The 23,504-nt window shown below is 37.9% G+C and overlaps 4 protein-coding genes across 8 annotated transcripts; 3 read left to right on the forward strand and 1 right to left on the reverse strand.

The window, feature by feature from the left end:
- Positions 1-775: 775 nt before the first annotated feature.
- On the reverse strand, positions 776-3,451 carry LOC133871715 (putative late blight resistance protein homolog R1B-14). The gene has a single exon (XM_062309129.1). The coding sequence runs from the start codon at positions 3,449-3,451 to the stop codon at positions 776-778; it is 2,676 nt and encodes an 891-aa protein (XP_062165113.1).
- A 711-nt stretch (positions 3,452-4,162) lies between these two features.
- Positions 4,163-7,628, forward strand: LOC133871327 (putative disease resistance RPP13-like protein 3). The gene is made up of 2 exons (XM_062308750.1): positions 4,163-6,935; positions 7,052-7,628. The coding sequence occupies exon 1, from the start codon at positions 4,308-4,310 to the stop codon at positions 6,900-6,902; it is 2,595 nt and encodes an 864-aa protein (XP_062164734.1). The 5' UTR covers positions 4,163-4,307; the 3' UTR covers positions 6,903-6,935; positions 7,052-7,628.
- A 1,001-nt stretch (positions 7,629-8,629) lies between these two features.
- On the forward strand, positions 8,630-11,770 carry LOC133871966 (uncharacterized). Of its 5 annotated transcripts, none has more exons than XM_062309454.1 (4): positions 8,630-8,768; positions 10,142-10,833; positions 10,948-11,031; positions 11,174-11,770. In XM_062309454.1, exons 2-4 carry the CDS (start codon positions 10,191-10,193, stop codon positions 11,602-11,604), a joined length of 1,158 nt encoding a protein of 385 aa, XP_062165438.1. In that variant the 5' UTR covers positions 8,630-8,768; positions 10,142-10,190; the 3' UTR covers positions 11,605-11,770. The 5 variants fall into 5 exon arrangements, with proteins under 5 accessions (XP_062165438.1, XP_062165441.1, XP_062165439.1 ...); XM_062309457.1 differs by having other exon boundaries at positions 8,677-8,797; XM_062309455.1 differs by lacking the exon at positions 8,630-8,768 and adding an exon at positions 8,814-8,961.
- Positions 11,771-14,771: 3,001 nt separating this feature from the next.
- LOC133870064 (uncharacterized) lies at positions 14,772-21,776 on the forward strand. Its single transcript, XM_062307107.1, has 4 exons — positions 14,772-14,912; positions 19,503-20,242; positions 20,350-20,433; positions 21,402-21,776. The coding sequence occupies exons 2-4, from the start codon at positions 19,552-19,554 to the stop codon at positions 21,443-21,445; spliced, it is 819 nt and encodes a 272-aa protein (XP_062163091.1). The 5' UTR covers positions 14,772-14,912; positions 19,503-19,551; the 3' UTR covers positions 21,446-21,776.
- Positions 21,777-23,504: the final 1,728 nt, after the last annotated feature.

The following is a 23,504-nucleotide window of genomic DNA, read 5'->3' on the forward strand; positions in this document are numbered from 1 at the left end:
TTATAAGTATTGGTGTAACTTAATTATTAAAGAGATATAAGTTTATACGTGAGATGAAGTGTTAAAATATTAATTAAATGATAAAATCAACATATATATATATATATATTGTTAGTTTTAAGTTTTGAGATAAGCCATAATTTATCATCCAACTTTAGCAATTGGTTTTGCAAAAGTTTCTATCGATCTGCCTCGCGGTTCAAAATTAATATCTTGATAGAGTTGAATGTTTGATATATGGCTACTAAAAGATTAGTTTTGAAGCCTTGGTGATAATCAATACCGAGGAGATTCATGCATTGTTGCAATTGTGCATGTTGTTAGTAAAAGTGGTTAAGTTTGATGAAGTGCTATCCTGCCTATATTCCTCCTATTCCGGTATTCCTGGTGGTAAAGCCTAAAAGTCAATTGCATGTCACTTCCATCCAATTGGGCCGCGATATTCCAATTAAAATTTGGGCGTGTAGTAGGTCACATGGTTTAAAAATCTCCATGCCATGCATCGCCAAATACAAATCAAGATGCTAATTACAGATAGCTATTAGAAACACTAACGTGTCATTTAAACAGTCTGGTGGTGGCATATATGCCTCCAATAACGAAAAGGTACGAGTACAAATTATTAGAAGCAACAAACATAAAATCATTCCATGAAAAAGAAAAGACAACAACTGAGTAGCAAACAAAGACCATGCATATCAAGGGACTACCTCGTAACAGGTAACACCAATAGAAAGGAACACCGTACCATCTCTGCTTCCGTCGAATTACTCTGTCATGTGGCAGTTTGTTCATGAAGGTCGGCAGTTAGAGGAGGATAGATCAGTAGATTGAACCCAAACTTCACCTGCAATTCCTGAAGCATCTTTGCTGATTCTGAGCTGCTCCATAATACCTCCGCATCTCGGACAGCGGTCAAATTCATTCGATTCGAAGGGAGCATGGTCAACTCATTGCATTGTTTGATAACCAAATGCTTGAGGCATGGCATTGCGCCTCTCCTCTGTTTCCATTTTTTAATTTTCAAATTTTCTAATTTAAGGACCTGAAGTTGAGGAAACGAACCTGCAAAGACGTGGAGCTTACTAGAAAGCAAACAACTTTGTAGTTTCAATATCTGCAGATTGGGAAGTTCCCCCAGCACTTTCATGTCTCTTCGGATTTTTAAGCGCACAATTCGTAAGGTTATCTTGGTTATTGTCAATGGAAGTGTCGACATTCGAAGACAATGATATTCTGAACAATTTATAATCTTCAATGTTCGAAGACGATGTAAATGGTGGAGGCTTTTTACTGCATCTACTACTTCGGTGTTGCTCTCATCAGACGCAAACCACAATCCTAATTTCCTTACATTAGGGATCCTTAGTGAACTTTGTGGCGTAAGCGAGACAGTGGAAAGGACTTGGAGGTTCCCCAGAACTTCAACCTCTGGGTCCAAATCGTTAGGTAAACTCACTGGCCCAGACACATATAGATTCCGTAAACGTCGCAGCTTCCATATTTCTTTTGGCAAACAATTCAGAAAAGTACCTTTCATGTTAAGGGTTTCTAGATTTATAAGGTTGCCAATGGAATGTGGAATAGCTTTCAGTGCATCAGACTCTATACCCAAGTACCTCAAATGGATCAATTTTGTTATCACTGTGGGAACGGAGTAGAGACTTACATACCCGAAATAAAGCACCCGACCCAACTTGAAGTTTTCGTGGACCCATTTCCATTGCTTCGGATCTAAGCCATATGTAGTTTGGTTGAAAAACAACAATGAGCGGACATTTGGGGTGCTACGGGGGATTAGAGAAAAATGTGGAATATTAGGGCTGGGACTCTGGAGGGAAACTCTGCATGATTTGGCCGAATCAAAAATATTGGAAACTACATCAAGAAATCTGTCAGCTACGCACCTTTGATCTATGCATAAGCTTTTCACAAGATCATGGATGCGGCATGTCTTTGCTCCTCCATCTGTCCTTCTGCTAACTATTTGGACCAAGCTTCGATCAATGAGCTCCTCCAAGTAGTCTTCAGCAACATCCGCTGGATCTATATTGCGAGAGTACGGTATGAAACGCTCCGCTACCCACAAGTTGATCAATAGCCTTACAGGAATCTCAAAGCCTTTTGGGAATACACCAAAATACAAAAGGCATGGTTTCAAGTGTCGGGGCAGCTCCAAGTAGCATAATTCCCGTACTATTCGTTCGGGGTTCCTACGTACATGATTAAATTCCACCAATGTTTCGTATTTCTTCTCGTTGTTTACAAAAATGCCCGCTAATAACACAATTGTAAGGGGTAAGCCCTTACAAGCTTTAGCGAGTTGTCTCCCTGGAGTTTCTAATTCAGGAGGACATGTTCCTCCTCGGAACACCTTCTTACTTAAGAGTTTCCAGCTTTCATCTTCGTTAAGAACCTGAAGACGGTAGGGAGGAGTAAGGCTTGCATGTAAAAACAGTGCCATTTGGGTGTAGCTGGTGATCATCATTATTCTGCTTCCGTTCGACTCATCAGGAAAAGCCGATCTTAACTTATCCCAGGATGCGAGATTCATAAAATCGTCCATTACTACTAGGTACCTATTCCCTTGCAAGCATTTGAACAGCTTCTTTTTTAGTTCATTCTCACTCAAGTATTTGAACAGCTTCTTCCTTGTCAACTCATCTGATTTTGACATCACAGACTTTAAAATTTCAATTAACACCTCTCTGCTGCTGAAATCGTAATTAGATAGGTACACCCACGCACGGAAAGCAAAGTGACTCTTGATGTCAACATTATTGTAGATTTTTCTGGCAAGGGTGGTTTTGCCCGACCCAGAGCATCCGCCGATTGAAACGACATCAAGCTGTTGATTCCTTTCCGTAAGCTGTTTCACCAATGTCGTCGAGACGTAATCGAAGCCCACCACGTCATCTTCCTCGACTTCTATCCGACGTTTGTACCGTGCCTCCGAGGCCGCATCTACGCTAGCTTCAGCTCTTTCAATGCCGTACATTTCTATATTGCCGTAGATTGTGTTGGTTTCTTTGTTTAAGTCTTCTATCTTCTTTGCAACATCATGAAGCAATCTTACGTGGGTAGCATTATCAATCTTCTTCGGCTTGTCTGTCTGTACTGCGACGTCGAAGATGATTGTGTCGATAACTTCCTCAGCCTCGTAAGCAACGTCCAGGATTTTTCTGATTACATTCTCCACCATTTTATGGCCGCGCCATTTCAGCCTGTTGTTAATCTTATCCTCTTTACTTTGTTTCGACTGGAATTGATCATCCCCCAACATTTTATGGCCGCTCCGTTTCCTCTCGGAGTTCTTGAGGAATATATTTATCAGTCTGAGCTCCCGATGAAGCGACTTGACTTGGTCCTCAACTCCACCAAAGGAGTTCGCTTCTTCTGCCAGTAGCTGGGACAAGTGCTCTACGCGGAAATCAACAACAAATTCGGCCATACTTGCTTATCTTCCCTCCCTTGAATCTTTTAAAAACCCAGAAACATGGCGAGGGAAGGGAGGATGTAAGTTGTTTACCCTTTGGAATTTTTTTTTTTTTTTTTTTTTTCTGTTCGTAGTTATGGTAGTAGTTGTTAGGGAAGAAGGAAATTGAGAGGGAAAGAACGGTGGAAGAAGTAGATGAAGTTCAGAAGACACGGATACGGCTGTTCTAGCTCGTTGAAGTGTTCTGAAGAGACTTGTTGGGTTCTCGGGAAAAGAGAAAGGCGAGACTCAGATCTGTTGTTTTCTTAGAAAGAGAGGAAAAATGAGAGAGAGAGAGAGAGAGAGAGAGCTTTGCAATTTTCATGGAGGAAATAGGGGAGAGAGAAAAGAGGAATGAGGAGACAGAGAAGTAACTCATACGGACAATGCAAATTTTTCAAAAAAAAAAATTTGAATGCCACGTCATTGGGAAGGACCCAAAAAGTCTGAAAAAAAAAAAATTGAATGCCACGCTCCAACATTTCTCGCCTTAAAAAAAAGTCATCGTAATTATTGACCCACCAGTTCTCTCTCTGAGCGCCCAAAAAGTTTTTCTTCATCCCCACCCGTCAATGTAATTTCTGAACTCAGTTCTTCATCAATCGTTCCTTCCCTCTTAAATCTCTTTCTCCCCTATCCATTACTACCTCTACACGCGGACTTTTTTTTTTTTTTGATAGACTCTACACGCGGACTTGATCAATCAGTTTCCTTTCATTCTCCCTTCTCTCTTTCCTCTACCTCCCACCACCACCCCAACAATTAATCAGGAAAAAAACACAGGTCAATCTGTGAGTTTGAAAGACATTTACGGGAGCGAAGATAAGCACAAATGGGAGACAATCCTGTTACTTTCCTCCTACAGTACTTGCCCGAGGTACTCAATCGAGAAGCAAATTTCCTTCGTGGAGTGGAGGATCAAGTCAAGTCACTTCAAAGGGAGCTCAGTCTGATAAATATCTTCCTTGAGAACTCTGTAGGGGAACGGAACGAGCATCCAATAGTGAGGGAGGTAGTCAGGCAAATCAGGGACGTTGCTCACGAGGCTCACGATGTTATTGACACATTCATCCTCAACGTTGCAAAACACAAGGGGAGGAGCACGGTGGGGAAGATATTGCATAGCGTTACCCACGCAAATATGCTTCATGATGTTGGAAGGAAGATCGAAGCCATCGACACAGAAATCAAAAAAATCGACAAGAATAGAGAAAGGTACGTCATTGAAAGAACTGAAGCCAGAAGATCTAGCGTAGATGAGGCGGCGAAGGAACTGCACAGACGTAGGAGAGAAGTTGAGGAAGATAACGTGGTGGGCTTCGTTCACCACTGGGAGACATTGGTGACGCAACTTACTGATCAAATGAATCCTAAGCTTGATGTCATTTCAATCATCGGAATGGGCGGGTTGGGCAAGACCACTCTTGCCATGAAAATATACAAAAATCCTCGTGTCGTGAGCCACTTTAATTGCCGTGTATGGGTGTACGTATCTCAAGATTTCACAATCAGAGAGCTGTTGGTTACAATTTTAAAGGAGATGGCAATACCAGATGAGTTGAGAAGGAGGCTGAAATACTTGAGTGAGAATGAGTTACAAAACAAGCTGTCCGAATACTTGCAAGGGAAGAAGTACTTTGTAGTCATGGACGACATCTGGAGTTCAGAAGTCTGGAATGAGGTACGATCTGTTTTTCCTGATAACTTTAATGGAAGCAGAATATTGATCACCAGCCGCAATAAAAAAGTGGCTCTAGATGCACGGCATACTTCTGATCCCTACCTTCTCCCATTTCTTGATCAAGATGAAAGTAGGAAACTCTTACGTAGGAAGGTGTTCCAAAGGGGGGATTGTCCTCGAGAGTTAAAAACTCTGTTGAGACAAATGGCAATAGGTTGTCGAGGCCTACCACTTTCCATTGTAGTATTAGGGGGCCTTTTAGCAAAAGTAGAGAAGACACACCGAACATGGTCTGAAATCTGTGGCAATGTAAATTGGCACCTTAGTGAATGCAAAGACATATTGGCCTTGAGCTATACCTACCTGCCTCGGCACTTAAAACCATGTTTTTTGTATCTTGGTGTATATCCAGAAGACTTTGAGATCCCTGTAAAGCAACTGATAAACCTATGGGTAGCTGAGGGTTTCATACAGCACACTGATCACAAAGTAAGCTCAGAGAAAGTTGCGGAAGACTACTTGAAGGAGCTCATTGATCGAAGCTTGGTCCAAATGGCTAGCGTAAGGACAAATGGAAAAGCAAAGACATGTCATGTCCATGATCTTCTACGAGACTTCTGCATATCTAAGAGTGTAGAAGAGAAGTTTCTTGAGGTTCGTGATGTTAAGAATTTATCCGCGAACGCATCCCGCAGACTTTCCATACAGGGTAGCATTGATCCATATATTTCTTCTAACCCCTCTCACCCTACATCTGCCCGTTCTTTGTTGTTTCGCGGCGATGATACATATAGCGGCTTTGATCCAAACCACTGGAAATGGGTCAATGAAAACTTCAAGTTGGTTTGGGTACTTAGTTTCAAGCATGTAGATCTGTATTCTATTCCCACAATGATATCACAATTGATCCATTTGAGGTACTTGGGTATAGAATCTGATGCACTGAAAGTTATTCCGGATTCCATTTGTAACCTTGTGAATCTAGAAACACTTGATATGAGAGGTACTTCTCTCAATCGGCTGCCAAAAGGGATATGGAAACTGCGACGTTTAAGAAATCTGTATACCTCTGGGCCAGTGAGTTTACTTCACGATTTGAACCCAAAAGTTGAAGCTATGTGGAACCTCCAAGTCCTATCCACTGTATCGCTCGACCTACAAAATGTGCCCCTGATTGCCCCTACTACAATAAGGAAATTAGGAATATGGTTTGCGTCCAACGAGAGCAACTGTGGGGCAATAGATGTTTTTGAAAGTCTTCACCTGTTAGCTTATCTTCAAACGTTGAAAATTATAAATTGTTCAGAATTTCCACGTTCGTTTCCATTGACAATCACCAAGATAACCTTACGAGAAGTGTATTTAGGAGTGGGTGGCGGAATGATAGTGCTCGGGCAACTTCCCATTCTTCACATACTAAAACTACGAAGTTGCTTCCTTTCTAACCTTGAAGTGGATGCAGAACCCCCTCCTGGACTCAGAGTTATTGCAGATTCGTTTCCTGTACTCGAAGTTTTGAAATTGGAAAAATTGGAAATTGAAAATTGGGAACAGGGGAGAGGCGCAAGGCCACTCCTCATGTGTTTGGTTATCAAAGAATGCAATGAGTTGAAAATGCTTCCTCGGGAAGAACTACAGAGTTTGAATGCCCTGCGAGATGTGGAGGTGTCAGGGAGTAACATATCTTTGAAACCGATGCTTGAGGAATTGCAGAGGAATCTTGGGTTTAATCTAATGATCAAATAATGACTTCATTCGGAGAGAGCCAGCATGCTGCAGGTATACTTTCTCTACCTTTTCTTTCTATTCTGATCCAATTTCTCTTGAAAAAGTTATCGAATAATTTCTCTTTCTTTTGTCTTCTCTTCAATTAATGTTATAATTACTAATAACAGAGAGAACTTCGACGGAAACGTAATTGGTGTTCTGTTCCTTTCGACTGCTAGCTGTTGCAAGGCTCTCCTTTTTCTTCTTCTTTTCAAGGCTATCTCATTCAATCATGCATACTTTTGTAACTTTTTGTGGCTTCACGTACTTTGTTGTTACCGTGATTGTTGAAGTAGGACTATGTTCTAAGGAATTCTCTTCCATTTAATGCGGAGGACTTTGAATTCTTATGTTAGTGTGCATAATGTTGTAAAAGAGTTGTATAAATCTAGCATTTTCCATATTTATAAATCTTGAGATGAGTCTTCTTCTATCTTCTTGTCTCTCTGTCGATGAAGAGGTTGGAGGTTGTCTTTTATAGAATACAGCACTGTCAATAAATTGTTACGACCGCTGCACTGTCAGTCAGTGAAATGAAGATTTTTGGAGGACTCAAGAGTAAGAGGGCAGAGCATTGAAGTTACTCCTTCAGTGGTGTGCTCAACCTTAAATTCTCCTCACAAATAGGTGTCCAATTACAACGTACAGGAAAAATTGGGCAAAATCTCCTTTTGTAGGGCACTCCAGTCTGATACTAATATTGATGTCATCAAATTTAAATTATCATATATTAATAAAATATCCTAGATATTATGTGACAATATTTTACAGTGGACTTTATTGATGGAGATTTCTTACGATTAACTGCCTAAATTTTACTTAATTCAAACAACTTGACATAGCAGGCGAGTTAATAAGTTCACCAATTCGGACAGTACAAAGTGCAATGATAAATGCTACATACATTTTCACATTCTTTTGAAATTATCATTTGATAAAAATTCAGAAGTAATTTATCTCAAGTTTAATAGTAATTTTAATAATTACATCAACGAGTGTGAGAATGAGAGTGGGCGTATGAGTATGCTAGTGTAGCATTACTCAAGTAGTCAAGTGCAAAACTTGCTTGTCCAAAATGGGAAATGCTTGATAGGGGACACCCATCCGTCCCCATCATCCATTTATAATAAAATAATAATTTCTTATTAAAAAGTAAGCTTTGATGTGATATCAAAGCTTATTTTTTAATAAAAAATTATTATTATATTATAAAAGGCTCACAAGGGACGGACGTCCCCTGTGTAGCAAGACTCGTCCAAAATAGGCAAACCTGAAGTCCTTCTCTATACTGTTCATCCCCATTATATATTTAAAAGAAAAGTATATATATCTCATCAAACTACTATTTTATTATTAATGTTCTTACAAACTGACAAATGGTAAATGTCCCCTTTATATTACCAAGAAAATGCCAAAGTCTTCTATAACAACAAAAATACATTTCATAAAATTACATATATATATATATATATATATATATATATATATATAAAACCTCCAAACAATCCCTTTATAAGTTTTAAGGGTGGCCGATTCACCTCCTTACACCAATCACCCATGTGGATGGTTTTTCAAACCCTTTTTCTTTTTTGTTTTTAGTTTTAGGTTTTTATTTTTTATTTTTCGAGTTTATAAGAATTTTTTTTTTGCTGGCCTTTAAGGAGGTAGTTTAGGGAATATTAACCCAATGGGTAGTTGGGAGAACATTGAGATTTGAGGGTATGTCTGATGGTATGTTAACCCTATGCTTGAGGGTATGTTTGGGGGAACATTCGAGGCAACATTTACACTTACCAAATCTCTCGTTAGCTGTGGTCGGTTGCAATAGGCTGCGGTGTTTGAAGTGTAATTCTTCTATCCAAGTCTTATCTCTAGTAATTTTCTTTCTTTGAAAACCTTTTTCCTTCTGATTCTCCACAATCATGTTAGATCTTCTTTCTCTCTCTCACACACGCAAACACAAAGGCAGACATAAATTGAAGCTTCTACCATGTCTCCGCATGGAATTAGTACGGGTTGACGTTTTCCGATATTTAAGGTAGAGCACACTACTGGTGGTCTGTCGATTCGAATTCTTAAATAGTGAGTTCTGGAGAAACTTGTAGCACTGTTCTTCAAGTTAGAATTCCTTTTTTTTTCTTTTTTTTTCTTTTTTTTTTTTTTTTTTTTTCTAAATAACCCAGTTGACTGGAACACAGTTTGAGTACTACCTAGTTTGAAGTTTGAAGTTTGAAACTTTACAATTTGTCGATATTTCTAGGGCATCTTCTCATTTTGGTACTTTCTCCCAGTGCTGTTTTGTTCTATTCTTTGGGGCCAAATTGTGGGGGAAATCTTGTGGGTTTGTGTGAGGAAACATGTGAAGTTGCTGAATGGCGATTCATCCAAAAAAATAAAAAGAAGTTGCTAAATGGTATTTGGTTTTAGTGTATTCATTGTTAGGCCTTTCAATTGGAGACTTTCGAAAGAGTGAATTTTTTTGTAGGTTACGGTTTCACTAATAACAACATTGAAAAAGATTAATAGGTATGTTTGTTAATGTGTTTTATGGATGTTTTTTGTTTGAAAAAGTGATCTTTGTGACATAAAGGTGAAAACTTTTGTGGTGTTTTGAAGAGAGTTTTTGTTGTTGTTGGTTGTTTGTTGATGATTTTGTTTTTAGAATATATCAGAGTGACTAAACAAACTATTAGCTGTAATTGTTGGCCCGTTTTGGGTGTATCCTTTCCCATCTTTTCTTTCTTTTATTTCATGAAAAGCTATTTTAATAGTTAGCGGTAACTAGTGACTGAATTTACAACAGAAGACAACATGAAGTTGGTGAGTTGCATTAGACAAAGCTTCAGATATTATCCACGTTCTCCATGGTGCACACGTTACGAAGGCTTTTGTTTTTTTTTTTTTTTTTTGAGCTTAGATTTGTGTTATTTACTGTTTAAGTATGTTGTTTCCTCATATCACTATCAGTGAATCTTGCTGTCAGTATTTAAGTTGTACAGCAGAAGAAAGTGTGTTAATATTGCTAGATCTAAATTCTATTATACCATCTGTTAATGTGATACTAATATGGGTGTCTTTGTGGCACCATAGCCTATGTAGGGAATCCATTGGTATCTGTATAGAAACTATTTATCTCATTTATATTACCTTCTTGGTCATTTACTTGTGTAGTCCCTGTCAGTCTGATGTACAATCTTCTTGTACTTTTGCCTCTGCAGCCAAGTCCTTGGAGGATTAGTCCCAAGTTGACTTCTGCTGGTTCCATAAATGATCAACTCTAATCTCAAAAGCAATGGGCTAGGAAATTCTGGGACTGGTTTGCCTGTGTGCCATAAACAATCACCAATTGCCACAAGAAAGGTACCTTTGAGATATGTGCAGAACGATGGCAGGAGCTTAATGTATAATGATCCAGAGAGTTGGGTTCTAGGACTTAGTGCTGATGCTGTTGAGGTTTCTGGGGCTGAGAGACTTACCCCTGAGTGCCCTACAAACCCCTGTTACCACCAGTCCTGCAGAAGTAATGGTGCAAATGAACATCTCACACATTCTGGTAGGAATTCTGATTCAGAACTAGGCAAGAGAAGATTTCGAGAGACTTCTAACACAAAATCTGATTTTCTGAAGTTGAGAAAATATTTCCACAATCAGCCGGAACTACCCCAACTACATCCGGAAGAGGAGGAAAGAAATATGTCTATTGTACCTGCATCTACACCAGCTTCTACCGCTTCTGGTAATGGTTTGTCAGCTGCTGAATCTGATCGCCTTCAGCTTACTTCTGAATCTGAGGTTCCTCATTCAGCTGATTCTAAGGGGAGTACTGATCAGGAAAGGAAAGAACGGTTCCTTTGTCTGCAGAAGCCTCAGAAGCATTGTTATGAGTATGATCAGAGGGATTGCATCCACAGTAAGACATTGTAGACTTGCGGTGCTGCTTTAGGACAATATCTGTTCTATGTTTTTCATTTTTTCACATTCATGAATACTGAAACTGTTTTTTTTCTTTTTGTGATTTTATCAGTGTTGCGTCGTTTTTCTAGTGTTGAGCTTAGCAGATGTGCCATCAAGTTGGATAAAAGATCAATCCAGCTATCAGTTGAGGAAGGTAGGTTTCTCAATTTACAGCAAAATTTTTATTACTATAATTCTCCTGAAGAAATGAAATGTCTAATTGTTTCAAAACTTGTTTGTATCACTAAAGGAATGAACTTAAATGTTACTATAAGATCTTATACATGATATCTCAGCTGCGAAGAAGGCTCTAGCACCAAATCAGACCAAAAAGACCAAGATTGGAAAAGCAATTAGGACTAGAGCATCTGGTCGTCTGAGGGAGTATGTTCCTGTTAAGAAAGATCCAAATAAAGGGAAGCTGGTTTTTGATCTTACTGGTGACCCAGCTGGTCTAGAAATAGCTGGAGCTGGGGCACTTTGTTCATGGGGTCCTCCTAGCAGGGGAGTTAAGTTTAGGGTTGCACCACCTGATTATGACCCAACTACCAAGAAGGATGATGGAAAGGGCAAATCCCCTGCAACCAGTGAGGGCATACCACCTGATTTTGAACTAATTGCTAAGAAGGATGCTGCAAAGGGCAAAAGGGTGATCCTAAATGCTGACGATACAATGGATGTTTCCAGAGCAAAGAGGATCAGAAACAAGCCCAAGTGGCAGTTGTAATGGTCCAATGATGTTGTGTAATTTGCACAGGGTTTTGATAATTCTCGTGTAATTTAAATGATATGGGTGGAATATGTTGATGTTGTTGAACATTAGTTTCTTGGTGGTTGGATGTATTTGAAGATTGTTGCAACAATAATATGTCGAATGTATTTTGCTAGGGTAATGCTATGAGTATGACATACTTGTGAATGGTTCTCTCATTACAGTATCCTAGTCATTACAATGGAACAATGGCAAATAGCATTTCGTTTTAACATCATCTGTGTAGTCATAGTCATTACAACATTACAACATAAATAGTCATTACAGCACAGAGTCATTTCGTTTCAACAAAGGAACAACATCATAGTCATTACAACAAAGCATTATAAAATCAAATAGCATTTCATTTTAACTTCTGTATCACATTGAATTCTCTAATTTCTCTGTAGCATATAATACCCCCCCCCCCCCAAAAAAAAAAAAAAAAAAAAAACACCATAACATGCTAATGCAATCTGGTAATTCCTCTGCATCGATTGGTATTTGCTCTTTCAATCTCTAATTGCAACCGAGTTTTAGTAGCTTAAATATCCATTATTGCCTTCTATTTGGTAACTTCCTCTATCCATCAATGTTTCACATAACACGACTTCAATCTTCATTCTCTCGTGCCTCTCTCATGTAGCGTGGGTGTAGTGGATCGCAGAGCAAATAAACACAAAAATCACCACTTTTTCACAAACCCAAAAATCTAAAGGATTTGTAAGAAAAATAAAAGAAAACTTAATATTAGGGAGTTTCTTATTGAAAATTGATTAAAAATAAACATAACATGACAAAACAGGCGGCGAAGCTGTCCTTGTTAGGTTTAGATAGAAGCTAGTCATAACCTTATGAAAAACCAAAATAAAAACTATGCTAGGCACATTTGGATGTTCGATTTGTTGAAATTTAAATTCAACTATAATTTATTGCACGAATTTTGAGGCAAAAGATATTTAGATGGTTTGATTTTTAGAGATAAAATTAAAAAAAAATTAGATAAAATCTGATTTGTTTTTGACAAATTATGAATACCAATAAAACACCCGAACACAGTAGAAAGTAGAATTTATTTTTTATTTGCATTCAAACATGCCTTAGCCACAATCTTGTTCAAATAATAATAAGTCTTATTCAAACAAGATTTAGGGTTTCAAGGAATCGGAGCGACTTCAAACAAGCTTTTTTCGAATTTTTATTGACGCCCAGTTTTTACCTAGTAAACGTAGGAATTGAAAAATCATCATAAAATACAAAATTGTATCCCTTTTAATAAGCTTTCTAACTTCACCAATTTTACCTCCATATAATATCATAATAAAAAAAATATGTTCATTATACTACGATTAGTTTGCTCATAAATTGGCACATGCTTCACTCTCTCACACCCTTCTTATCACACTATTGTACCATACTCACACATCGGACGATCAACTCAAGCAAAAAATTCGCGAGAGTGGCAAGACCAATCAAACTGCACACCTAGCCTGATAAATCACGAAACATTTTTAGAAATTACCAACAGATAAAAAAAATAATAATAAAAACAAATAATTTCTTACCTTATAATTTACAAAACAAAAAACCTTCTTCCTAATTTTTATTCGGTGAAGGAAGTTCTCGTGCATGTTTGAACTTTGCAGTCGCACAATGGAAGTCCATATATTGATTCACTTGTTTTCGTGCCAAAACAATGTGAGCAAGTCGACTAATTCTATTAAGTCTTATTTGAGTTCTTAAAAAAATGACGTAATTTTTAAAATTATAATTTAATCAAAATTTAATAGTGATTTATTATAAATCAAATAATAATTTTAAAAGTTATATCTTTTTTTTTTTTCAAGGATACAACAAAGATTTCTAGTATTATTCCATCAAGCCATCTTTTAGTTGAAAAAAAGAAAAAAGAAAAAAGAAAGAAAAGAAGAAGAGAAAAAAAAAGCCGTCTTTTTCCATTGTGTGCGTTTGTGACGGATCAGAATCTCCTACAATTTTAAAGAAATTTGAGATTTTCAAATTATGTAAATTCAAGTCATTTTTTACATCGAATGACGTGAAAAATGTTGCATATTAAAGATATGACATTTTATCGAGAAAAAAAAAATATTCTAACAGGCTTTTTCTTCACTTTTGAAGAGACGCTTCTTCTTTATAAAATCAAAATACAGTTTTTTACTCAAAACTTTTATACAACAAAAAATATAAGAACCTGATAAAAATATATTCGATTCTTATTGTTAACATATCACATTTTTAATATGTAGCATTTTTTATGCCGTTTGATGCATGAAACGACCTAAGTTTATATAATTGGAGAATCTCAAATTTCATTAAAATTGTAAGAGATTCTAATCTGTTAGTTACTGCAGTGTCTGTGAGTTTCTGCCCAACATATGGCGTGACTTTATGGTGTCAACTTTCATTAATAGGTTGATTGTGCATTGGGCTTGTTTGGCAAGCTCTAGTGCATAACAAAATAGTGCTGGTCACTATTCACAATTTTTTTATTTTATTTTTACATTTTTTAACAACAATTAATATCAAAACATTCTCACTTTTTTTATTTTTTATATCACATCAATAATTTGTTATTACTATTTAAATAAAAAAATTCACTACAATACAAAACCTTTTCACTTTTCTATATAAATTCTTTTTACTTTAAATCACATCATTATTTTTTACTAATTTCAAAATTAATAACTCATTACTCTGCTCTGTACATGTATTTACCAAACAAACCCAACATTTGGAAACTTTAAAAACAAAAGAAAGAACCCATGGTTGATTACAAGACATAAAAAATATTCTGTATTTTGGGTATTTGGTTACTTATTTTACATAAAAAATCAAAAGCATAAATCATTGTAAATGCCGCATTTGGAAAGTGTAGAAGGTGGTGTATTTTTTTTTTTTCCTGGGCAAAAAGAGGGAGGTGGCGGCGTCGTTGGCAGGACTTCAATTCTAATTACAATTTTGATGTGGAATTTCAGGATTTATATATATATATATACAGGTACCAATATTGATGTGATTGAATTTTAGTAACTATATATATATAATAAAATCTTAAAAATTATGTCCGACAATAGTTTACACTTTACAGTCCACAGTGGGACCCTCCACTAATGACTAACCATGTTGAAAAATCTTCACGCCTCCATTGGAGCCAACATTTCCCCTCTTCAAAATTTCACATTTCCTCTTTTCAAACGAACAAATCTCAAATCTCTCTCGCTCGCTCCCCGTGGTTGGTTGCAAAAGCTCGCGCTGCTTGAAGTGTAATTCTTCTATCCAAATCTTTATTTCTAGTATTTTTCTTTCTTTGAAAATCTTGTTCTCTCATGTTACACCCTCTTTCTATTTATATGCATCTCTCTCTCTCTCTCTCTCTCTCTCTCTCTCTCTCTCTCTCTCACACACACACACACACACACAATCAAAAACTGACAAAAACAGACATAAATTGAAATTCTACTATGTCTTTGTGTAGAATTAGTATGGGTTGGCACACTACTGGTGCTGTATTGATTCGATTTCTTGAATAGTGCGTTCCGTAGAAACTTGTAGCATTGTTTTTTTAAGTTAGAATTCATATTTTTTAGTTTTTCTAAATAACCCAGTTGACTGGAACGCAGTTTGAGTACTACCTTGTTTGGAGTTTGAAACTTAGATCTGTGTCGATATCTCATCTTTGGGTCATACAATTGAGAGATATTACTGGGTATCGTTACTAGGGCATCCACTCAATTTGGTCCTTTCTCTCAGTGCGGTTTTGTTCTATTTTTAGGGGCCAGAAAATTGTGGGGAAAATCTTGTGGGTATGTGTGACGAAACATGTGATGTTGCTTAATTTTTTTGATAAGTAATAAGCTGGTCTTTTTAAAAGCGTAAGGCGCTCCTAAGTGCACCGGAAGTATACAAGAGGACGCACCTAGATAGAAAGCGAAAAACGAAACAGCCCCACAAAAGAAAGAAATCCAACAACCCTCAACAACCAAAAACCCTCAAACCCGAAACCTTAAATTTGAAACCCACAAAGAGCACACAAAGTTACAAGAATGAAGCCCAACCAAACCCACAAAAACCAAAGCCCTAAAACCCAAATCCCACAAGGAACACTCAACGCTCCCTCTTCCCTTTGATCTTCAGACACACACCCTTTTCATGTCGGGATGACAAACACTCAAGGGGTAAAAAACCATCTCCCCATACGGGCCAAAACCAACCGGTCACTTCTGAGAATGAGTCAAGCCATCCGACTTGATAATCGCCCTGTTTTCAGCAATAGGAGCAGCGCAACCATTCAAAGGGAAAGGAGCAGAACCAACCTCCCGTTTTTTCGCAATAGGAGGCCGTTGAAGATCGGATTTAGACCCATGACAGAAAGAACATTGAAAACCCGCATCCACAACCAAGGAAGACTCCAGAACAAGACTTAGGCCTTTCAATTGGAGACTTTTGAAAGCGTGAATGTATTATGGGTTAGTGTTTTACTAATAACGACGTTGAAAAAGATTAATTATCATACTGGTGTTGAGCAGTAATTTTTCACTTCCAGCTCACATAGTACATGTTAAAGTGTCCTATATCGTTAAGAGATACATGATCTGGACACCTCTTCTCTCTTAAGGCGTCTTTTGAGAGTCAATAAGGTCCATGAACTTTTACATGGTATCAAAGCAGGTTCCTTGGATGATGATAGTCTTTCCCTCCCGATGATAAACACGTGTTTGGCCAAAGTTGCCATATGTGAGGGGCGTGTTAAAGTGTTCCACATCGCCAAGAGATACATAATCTGGACACTTTATAAGCCATGGACACCCCTCTTCTCTTAAGACGTTTTTTGAAAGTGAGTAAAGCCCATGAACTTTTACAGTACAAGCCCATCAAGTAAAAAATGTTAACTTGAATGGTGCCACAATTTTGGCCCGGAGCGTTAACAAGAAAAAGCTAGAATGTTTCTATCAACAAGTTCAGCCAAAGGAGGGTTAACATATTCTACTGCTAGTAGCCCACAACCCAATCGATGCTCTACTCTGGAGTGTCAATGATCCGGCCTATTCGAGCCTTGGTTGATTACCCATCACATGTTATATTCTGGAGGGTGTTGATGACCCAGCTTATTCGAGCGTTGGTTGATAACTCATCCAATGCTATGCTTTGAGGATTGACTACCCAACCTATTTGGGCCATGGTCGATACGCATCCTATTCTACTCAAAGGATCGACGATTCGGCCTATTTGGGCCCTAGTCGATCACCCATTTTATACTAATTTGAAGGTCAACGACTTAGCCCATTTAGGCTCTGGTCGATCACCCATCCTATATTTTACTCGGGAGAGTCGATGACCTGGCCTATTCAGGCCTTGATTGATCACTCATCCCATACTATACTTGAAGGGTTGACGACTTAGCCTATTTAGGCCTCTAGAATATAACATCACATGTTATATTTCGGAGTGTTGATGACCTAGCCTATTCGAGCGTTGGTTGATAACTCATCCCATGCTATGCTTTAAGGATTGACTACCCAACCTATTTAGGCCATGGTCGATACCCATCCTATACTACTCAAAGGATCGACGATTCGACCTATTTGGGACCTAGTCAATCACCCATCTTGTACTAATTTGAAGGTCAACGACTTAGCCCATTTAGGCTCTGGTTGATCACCCATCCTATATTTTACCCGGGAGAGTCGACGACCCAGCCTATTCAGGCCTTGATTGATCACTCATCGCATACTATACTTGAAGGGTTGACGACTCAGCCTATTTGGGTCCTAGTCGATGATCCTTCCCACACTATACTTAGAGGATCAATGACCTAGCCTATTTGGGCTCTGGTCGATCACCCATCCTATACTATGGCATGAAAGGCTAATGGCTCAACTGGTATTTACCACAAAATTGTGGAGCATAAAGGGATGGACTCAACCAGATTCAGGCCCGTGGTCTACCTCAGCATCAATCAGCCCATCAGACCCAAGAGGCCCAAACCAACCCCTGGTTGTTTAACGATGGACCAATGCTAATATACAAATGGTTAAGCGGAAGCCCAATTACAAAGGATGCTCACGGGGGTCAAGTGCTCAATGAACCCACATTAGCCGGTCCTCAAAGCCCCCTCTTAGTAAAGCCAAAGAAACCCAATCAAGGCATGGATTTCATGGGTAAAAAAGCGATGTCCCATCAAGTATAAAGGAGCACATGACCTTCATCTTCATGAGTCAAGACTACTTCAACACAACTGCGAGTATGGCATTGAACAGATTCACGTGGGTAACGCGGAAACAGATATACTCTGCAAGAGCTTAACCACCCACCGCCTATTTCAGCTCTCAACTGATCTCTTTACAACCATGAACTAAGTCCATGAGTCGTCTCATGAAGAAAAAAGGAAAACTGTAGTTTAGTAGCCTAGTAGGTAAGGGTGTGATCTAATCAATCCGTTGTCAAATCCGCAATGACAATGCATCATGTCTCTTGGCACAATCGATGGTCTTTGGAAAACCTAACGACTGAGGTGATGTGCAACAGACAGGCAGCTAAACCTCATCTTAACTTTGACTAATTTCCCTCTATCAGGTACTTTCAGCTATTAATGCTCTGTATAGAGCATAAATCACCCCTTCTGCGATATTACACGTTTAGTCTTATTTCCCCTTCTACAATATTGCACGTTTAGGGAAATAAGACTAAACAGGAGTAGCCACCAAGTCTTGTCATTTTTAGCAAACATCCCATTTTTTCACCTACCCATCATGTTGCGCACTGCCCTAGAGAAGGGGTGATGTCACATGACTCTTTTTTCTACCACTAGAGGGGGGATTCAGCAAGCTCCAAGAGAGAAAGAAAGGGAGAGAAAACCTATTCTGAAACCAGAAAGAGTACTCAGGAAGTAAGTAGCTTACTCGAGTTACCGCTGGACACTTGCCAAGTCACTGTTAGTTCAGGGTAACGCCATCCACTGTTGCAAATACCATCCGGTCACATCCTCTCTCCCTTACTCCCTCCTTTCCTCATTTTATAACTGCTGTTACTGCTGGAGCCGTAACTGGTGGTGCTCCTACTGAAGCTTAGTATTATAATTATTAATTACATTCATGTGGCTTTCTCGCCTTTGAGGATTCTGGGCTTCAGTTCTTGTTGCAGGCTACAGTGTCCTAGTAACTATTAGATATCTTAGCTGACGTGAGTCTCGGGCTTGACTCCTCTCTAATGAATCCCAGCTCGAGAGGTTGTCTATTTTTCACCTAGACAACAACCGAAAAGAGCCCCCATATGCAGCCAAACAAACTATTAGCTGTAATTAGTTGTCCCATTTTGGGTGTATCCTTTCCCATATTTCTTTCTTTTTATTTCATGAAAGATGATTCAAATAGTTAGCTGTAACTAGTGACTGAATTTACAAGAGCAGAACACAACATGAAGTTGGTGAGTTGCATTAGACAAAGCTCCAGATCTTATCCCATTCTCCATGTTGCACACGTTACAAAGTCTGTTTTTGGGTTTGAAGGGGGGGTAGATTTATGTTATTTACCATTTAAGTATGTACTTTCCTCATATCACTGTCAGTCAATCATGCCGTTAGTAATTCAAATTGTGCAGCAGAAGAAGAGTGTTAATTTTACGAGGTATAAATCCTATTATTCCGTTTGTTAATGTGATATCAATATGGCTGTGATGGTGGCACCATAGCATATGCAGGGAATCCATTGATATCTGTATAGAAACTTTTATCTCATTTAGATACTTCTTGGTCATGTACTGGTGTAGTCCATATCAGTCTGATATACAAAAGTACCTTGAGTGCAATGGCATCCTTATTGATTTCATATATCTTCTTTCTCTTTTTGCCTCTGTAGCCAAGTCCTTCAAGGATTATTCCCTAGTCGAGTTCTGCTGGCTTCACAAATGATAAACACTAATCTCAAAAACAGTGGGCTAGGAAATTTTGGGACCAGTTTGCCTGTGTGCCATAAACAATCACCAATTGGCAGGAAGAAGGTAGCTTTGAGAGATGTGCAGAATGATAGCAGGAGCTTAATCTGTAATGGTCCAGAGAGTTGTGTTCTAGGACTTAGTGCCGATGCTGTTAAGGTTTCTGAGAGACTTAACCCTGAGTGCCCTTTAAAACCCCGTTACCACCAGTCCTGGAGAAGTAATGATGCAAATGAACATGTCACACATGCTGGTAGGAATTCTGATTCAGAGCTAGGCAAGAGAAGAGTTCAAGAGGCATCTAACAAAAAATCTGATTTTCTAAAGTTGAGAAAATATTTCCACAATAAGCCGGAACTACCGCAACAACATCCTGAAGAGAAGGAAAGAAATACATCTAGCGTGCCTGCATCTGCACCAACTCCTACAGCTTCTGTGATAACGTTTTCCCCAGATGGACCATCAGTTCCTATTTCTCTCGAAAAGCCTGGTAATGGTTTTCTAGCTGCTGAGTCCGTTTGCCTTCAGCTTACTTCTGAGTCTGACGTTCCTCATTCTGCTGATTCTAAGGGGAACACTGATCAGGAAAGTAAAGAACAGTTCCTTCATCTGCAGAAGCCTCAGAAGAAGTGTTATGAGTATGATCAGAGGGATTACATCCACTGTAAGAATGTAGTCTACTGGTGCTTCTTTAGGACGTTACCTGTTCTATGTTCTTATTTTTTAAATTCGAGAGTACTGACTGTTTTTTGTTGTTTGTGATTTTTTCAGTGTTTCGTCATTTATCTCCTGTTGAGCTTAACAGATGTGCTATCGAGTTGGAGAAAAGATCAATCCAGCTATCAGTTGAGGAAGGTAGGTTTCTCAATTTACAGCAAAATTTGAATACTATAATTCTTCCGAGAAAGAAATGTCTAAATATTGTTTCAAAAGCTTGTTTGTATCACAAAATGTATGAACTTAGATGTTACTATAAGATCTTATACATGATATCTCAGCGTGGAACTTTTTTTTTTTTTTTTTTCCTTTTTTCCTGCTACATTTGTACGTCTATGCATGTTTCTTTATATCTATGCGTTACTGTGGTGTATATCAAATCAGCCTGGAGCCTTAAATAGCTGTAAGTTCACTGTACACTGCAAGTTAAATAGGAAAGAGGCTTTTGAATTGAAATCCTTATCTTGCATGAGTGCAGCATTGCTACCTCTAATTACCTAGCTTTTATCTGGCTACTTCTAGTCAAGGTTAAATGACTTGACATTTTTCCATTGCTCTTTATATACGATTAAATGTATCTAACAAGGCAATCACAACTATTATAAAACATAGAGATTACGGATTAGTCAACCTACTGAAACTGTTTGGTTCACAATTAGAGAATGAGAAGGGTTTGCTGGTATTTGATTCTTGGAAGTCTTTTGTAAATATGGAGATGTTAATTTAAATGTAAAATTTTTTCCTCGGGAATTATAATTCCTTTTAAATAAACATGGGGATGTTTATTTAAAGATACAATTTTTTGCCTCGGGAATTATAATTCCTTTTACAAATTGTATGTTGTCTTGAGTTGCCTTTATTTTATCTAAAGGAGGCAGCATTTTAAACATCTTTCTGTAGAATAACTTTTTTTCCAAGATTGCTAAGACTACAGACCTCATACACCTTTTTTTTGGGTTCTCTTTCTATTTTCTTTATCCCATATGATATTTGATTGTACAAAATATTTTGTTAATTAAGTTTAACAGTGTCTTACTTGCTGAGTTTAGTTAATCCATTGTAATTGGATGATTGTAACTCCAATTCACTGTGTTCCTCCACGGCAGGGAAAGAGATCAAAAGGATGAAGGCTCTTAATATATTTGGATAGTCTTAACTGAAACAATCCCTTGCAAACATTTCTACAAGTTCAGACCAAAAAAGTGAAAAGCAATTGGATACAAATGTGTTAGTTTTTGAGATTTTACAGATGACCAAGTGAACGATTCTGCCTCAATTCCTTCATTTATTCTTCCATTTTTTTGGTTGGCCTGACAAGAATCCACCTCCTTGATAGCTCTGCCAGCTGCTACTGTAAACCTGTTGTTTAGGAACTGATACATCAATTGTAATTTTTCTTCTCTTGCTTTTTGTGATAGACTTATTGAGGGCATTGGTAGTGTTATCAACATCACTTTTTTATTTTTTGGTGAATGAATTTATCATGATCATTGTCATTCTCATTTTCATCTCAGTTTAAATGAATATTTCCAAGTCTCATAAAAACACTTTCACGACTTTTCAAAAATATGGGTTTTAAAATACTATTGAGACTGAAAACTGAGTCAGTCCACTCAGTAAAGTCAATTAGAAATGCCTTTAATGGCTGATTCCCAAAAGTACTGCAGTGGCCTTAACACCTCGAAGGTGTCTGGTAGAACTAATAAAAACATTTGCTCCTTGTAAACACTGTGGGCACGAATTTGATCCAATTCTTTTAGAAAGTTAGAAAACAATAGAACTATGCAATAAAGGGGATGCCGGGCCTGCAATTTTTTAGACCATGAGACCGGAATGCACAGGATTGGTGACACCAACAGCCTATACAGCAATGCATGCGTAACAACATTAAAATAGGCTCAAAGTCATGGATCTCAATTCCATGTAATAAGGCTGCTTTACTGCCAAGCCTGCCTGGACTTCATCTACTTGGCTGTGAAGAAAAATGCTTTCACAGTCCGAACAAGGCAAATGAGACCCGAACAGGCTTTCACATGGAACTGCTCTATTGCTTGTTAAGTGCATGCATCCCTATTATACAGAATGCCCATCCCAAAATTATATGTGCTGCTCTATTGCAGAATATGCCTAGACTTCACTTATTCGGACAAATGTTCGGATAACCTGAACAAGGCATATGCGATCCAAACAGATTCTCACATGTAACTGTTCTATTACCATGCAATAGAGCATCCTTACTGTCGAGAATGTCCGTCCCAAAATCATATATGGAAAAGGCATCTTGTAGGCCTTCAAGGAAACAATGTAAACAATATCTATAGCATATTTAATGCCACGTATAGCTAAAGAAATTTGCAGTCAACTAGACATGTAAAGCACCTCTCAGCTCCAAACAAGCCCAACAGAAGTTCTAGAATTGGCTTTTGAAAGTGGTTATATACTATATATAATTCATCAGTAGGACCCTTTGGAAATATAGGATTGCCCTCTCTTGGTTTTTGACATTCTATTACAGAGACCCCACTTATTCAAACATTCTTTTTTATTAGCTTCCAATGATTAGTCTAAATCCCAGTAGTAGTTGCCATGGCAAACATTTTCCCTCTCATGGGGGCGCCTACCTAGCTAACTTCTACCCCCACCCACCAGCTCTTCTTCAAAATTCAATTTTTTTTTTTTTTTTTTATTATTATTATTATTATTATTTTCTTTCCCCAAATATCACCAATTGCTACTCGCCCCCACCAAGTTTCCCCACCTATCAAAATTCCAACTTCTGTGTTTGGGTATTGAATTTTGAGAATTAGAATTGAATTTTAATTCTATTTACAAATATCGAAGTAAAAAATTGTGTTTGGATGTTGAATTTTGATATTGAAAAATATTATATTTTAATGGTAAGAAATGATTGGAAGTTTAAAAAATTGTGTATAATGATTGGTATTTTGAAAAGTTGTGTAAAATAATAATTTAAATAATAATAATTTATTATATATTGATTATTTAATTAAAAAATAAATAAATAATTTTTTTTAAAAAAAATTTTAAAAAAAAAAATGATGCAGGGGTGGCTGCCCCCGGAGGTGGTCGGGGGAGGCCGCGCGGCCAGCCCCAAGGGGTGGCTGCCCGGTAGCCACCAATTGCTTTTTTTTTTAATTTATTTTTTTATTGAAATTTGTATTATTTTATTATTTAAATGTGGGACCCAC

Source organism: Alnus glutinosa, chromosome 6 (genome assembly GCF_958979055.1).
Source record: "Alnus glutinosa chromosome 6, dhAlnGlut1.1, whole genome shotgun sequence".
NCBI lineage: Eukaryota > Viridiplantae > Streptophyta > Magnoliopsida > Fagales > Betulaceae > Alnus > Alnus glutinosa.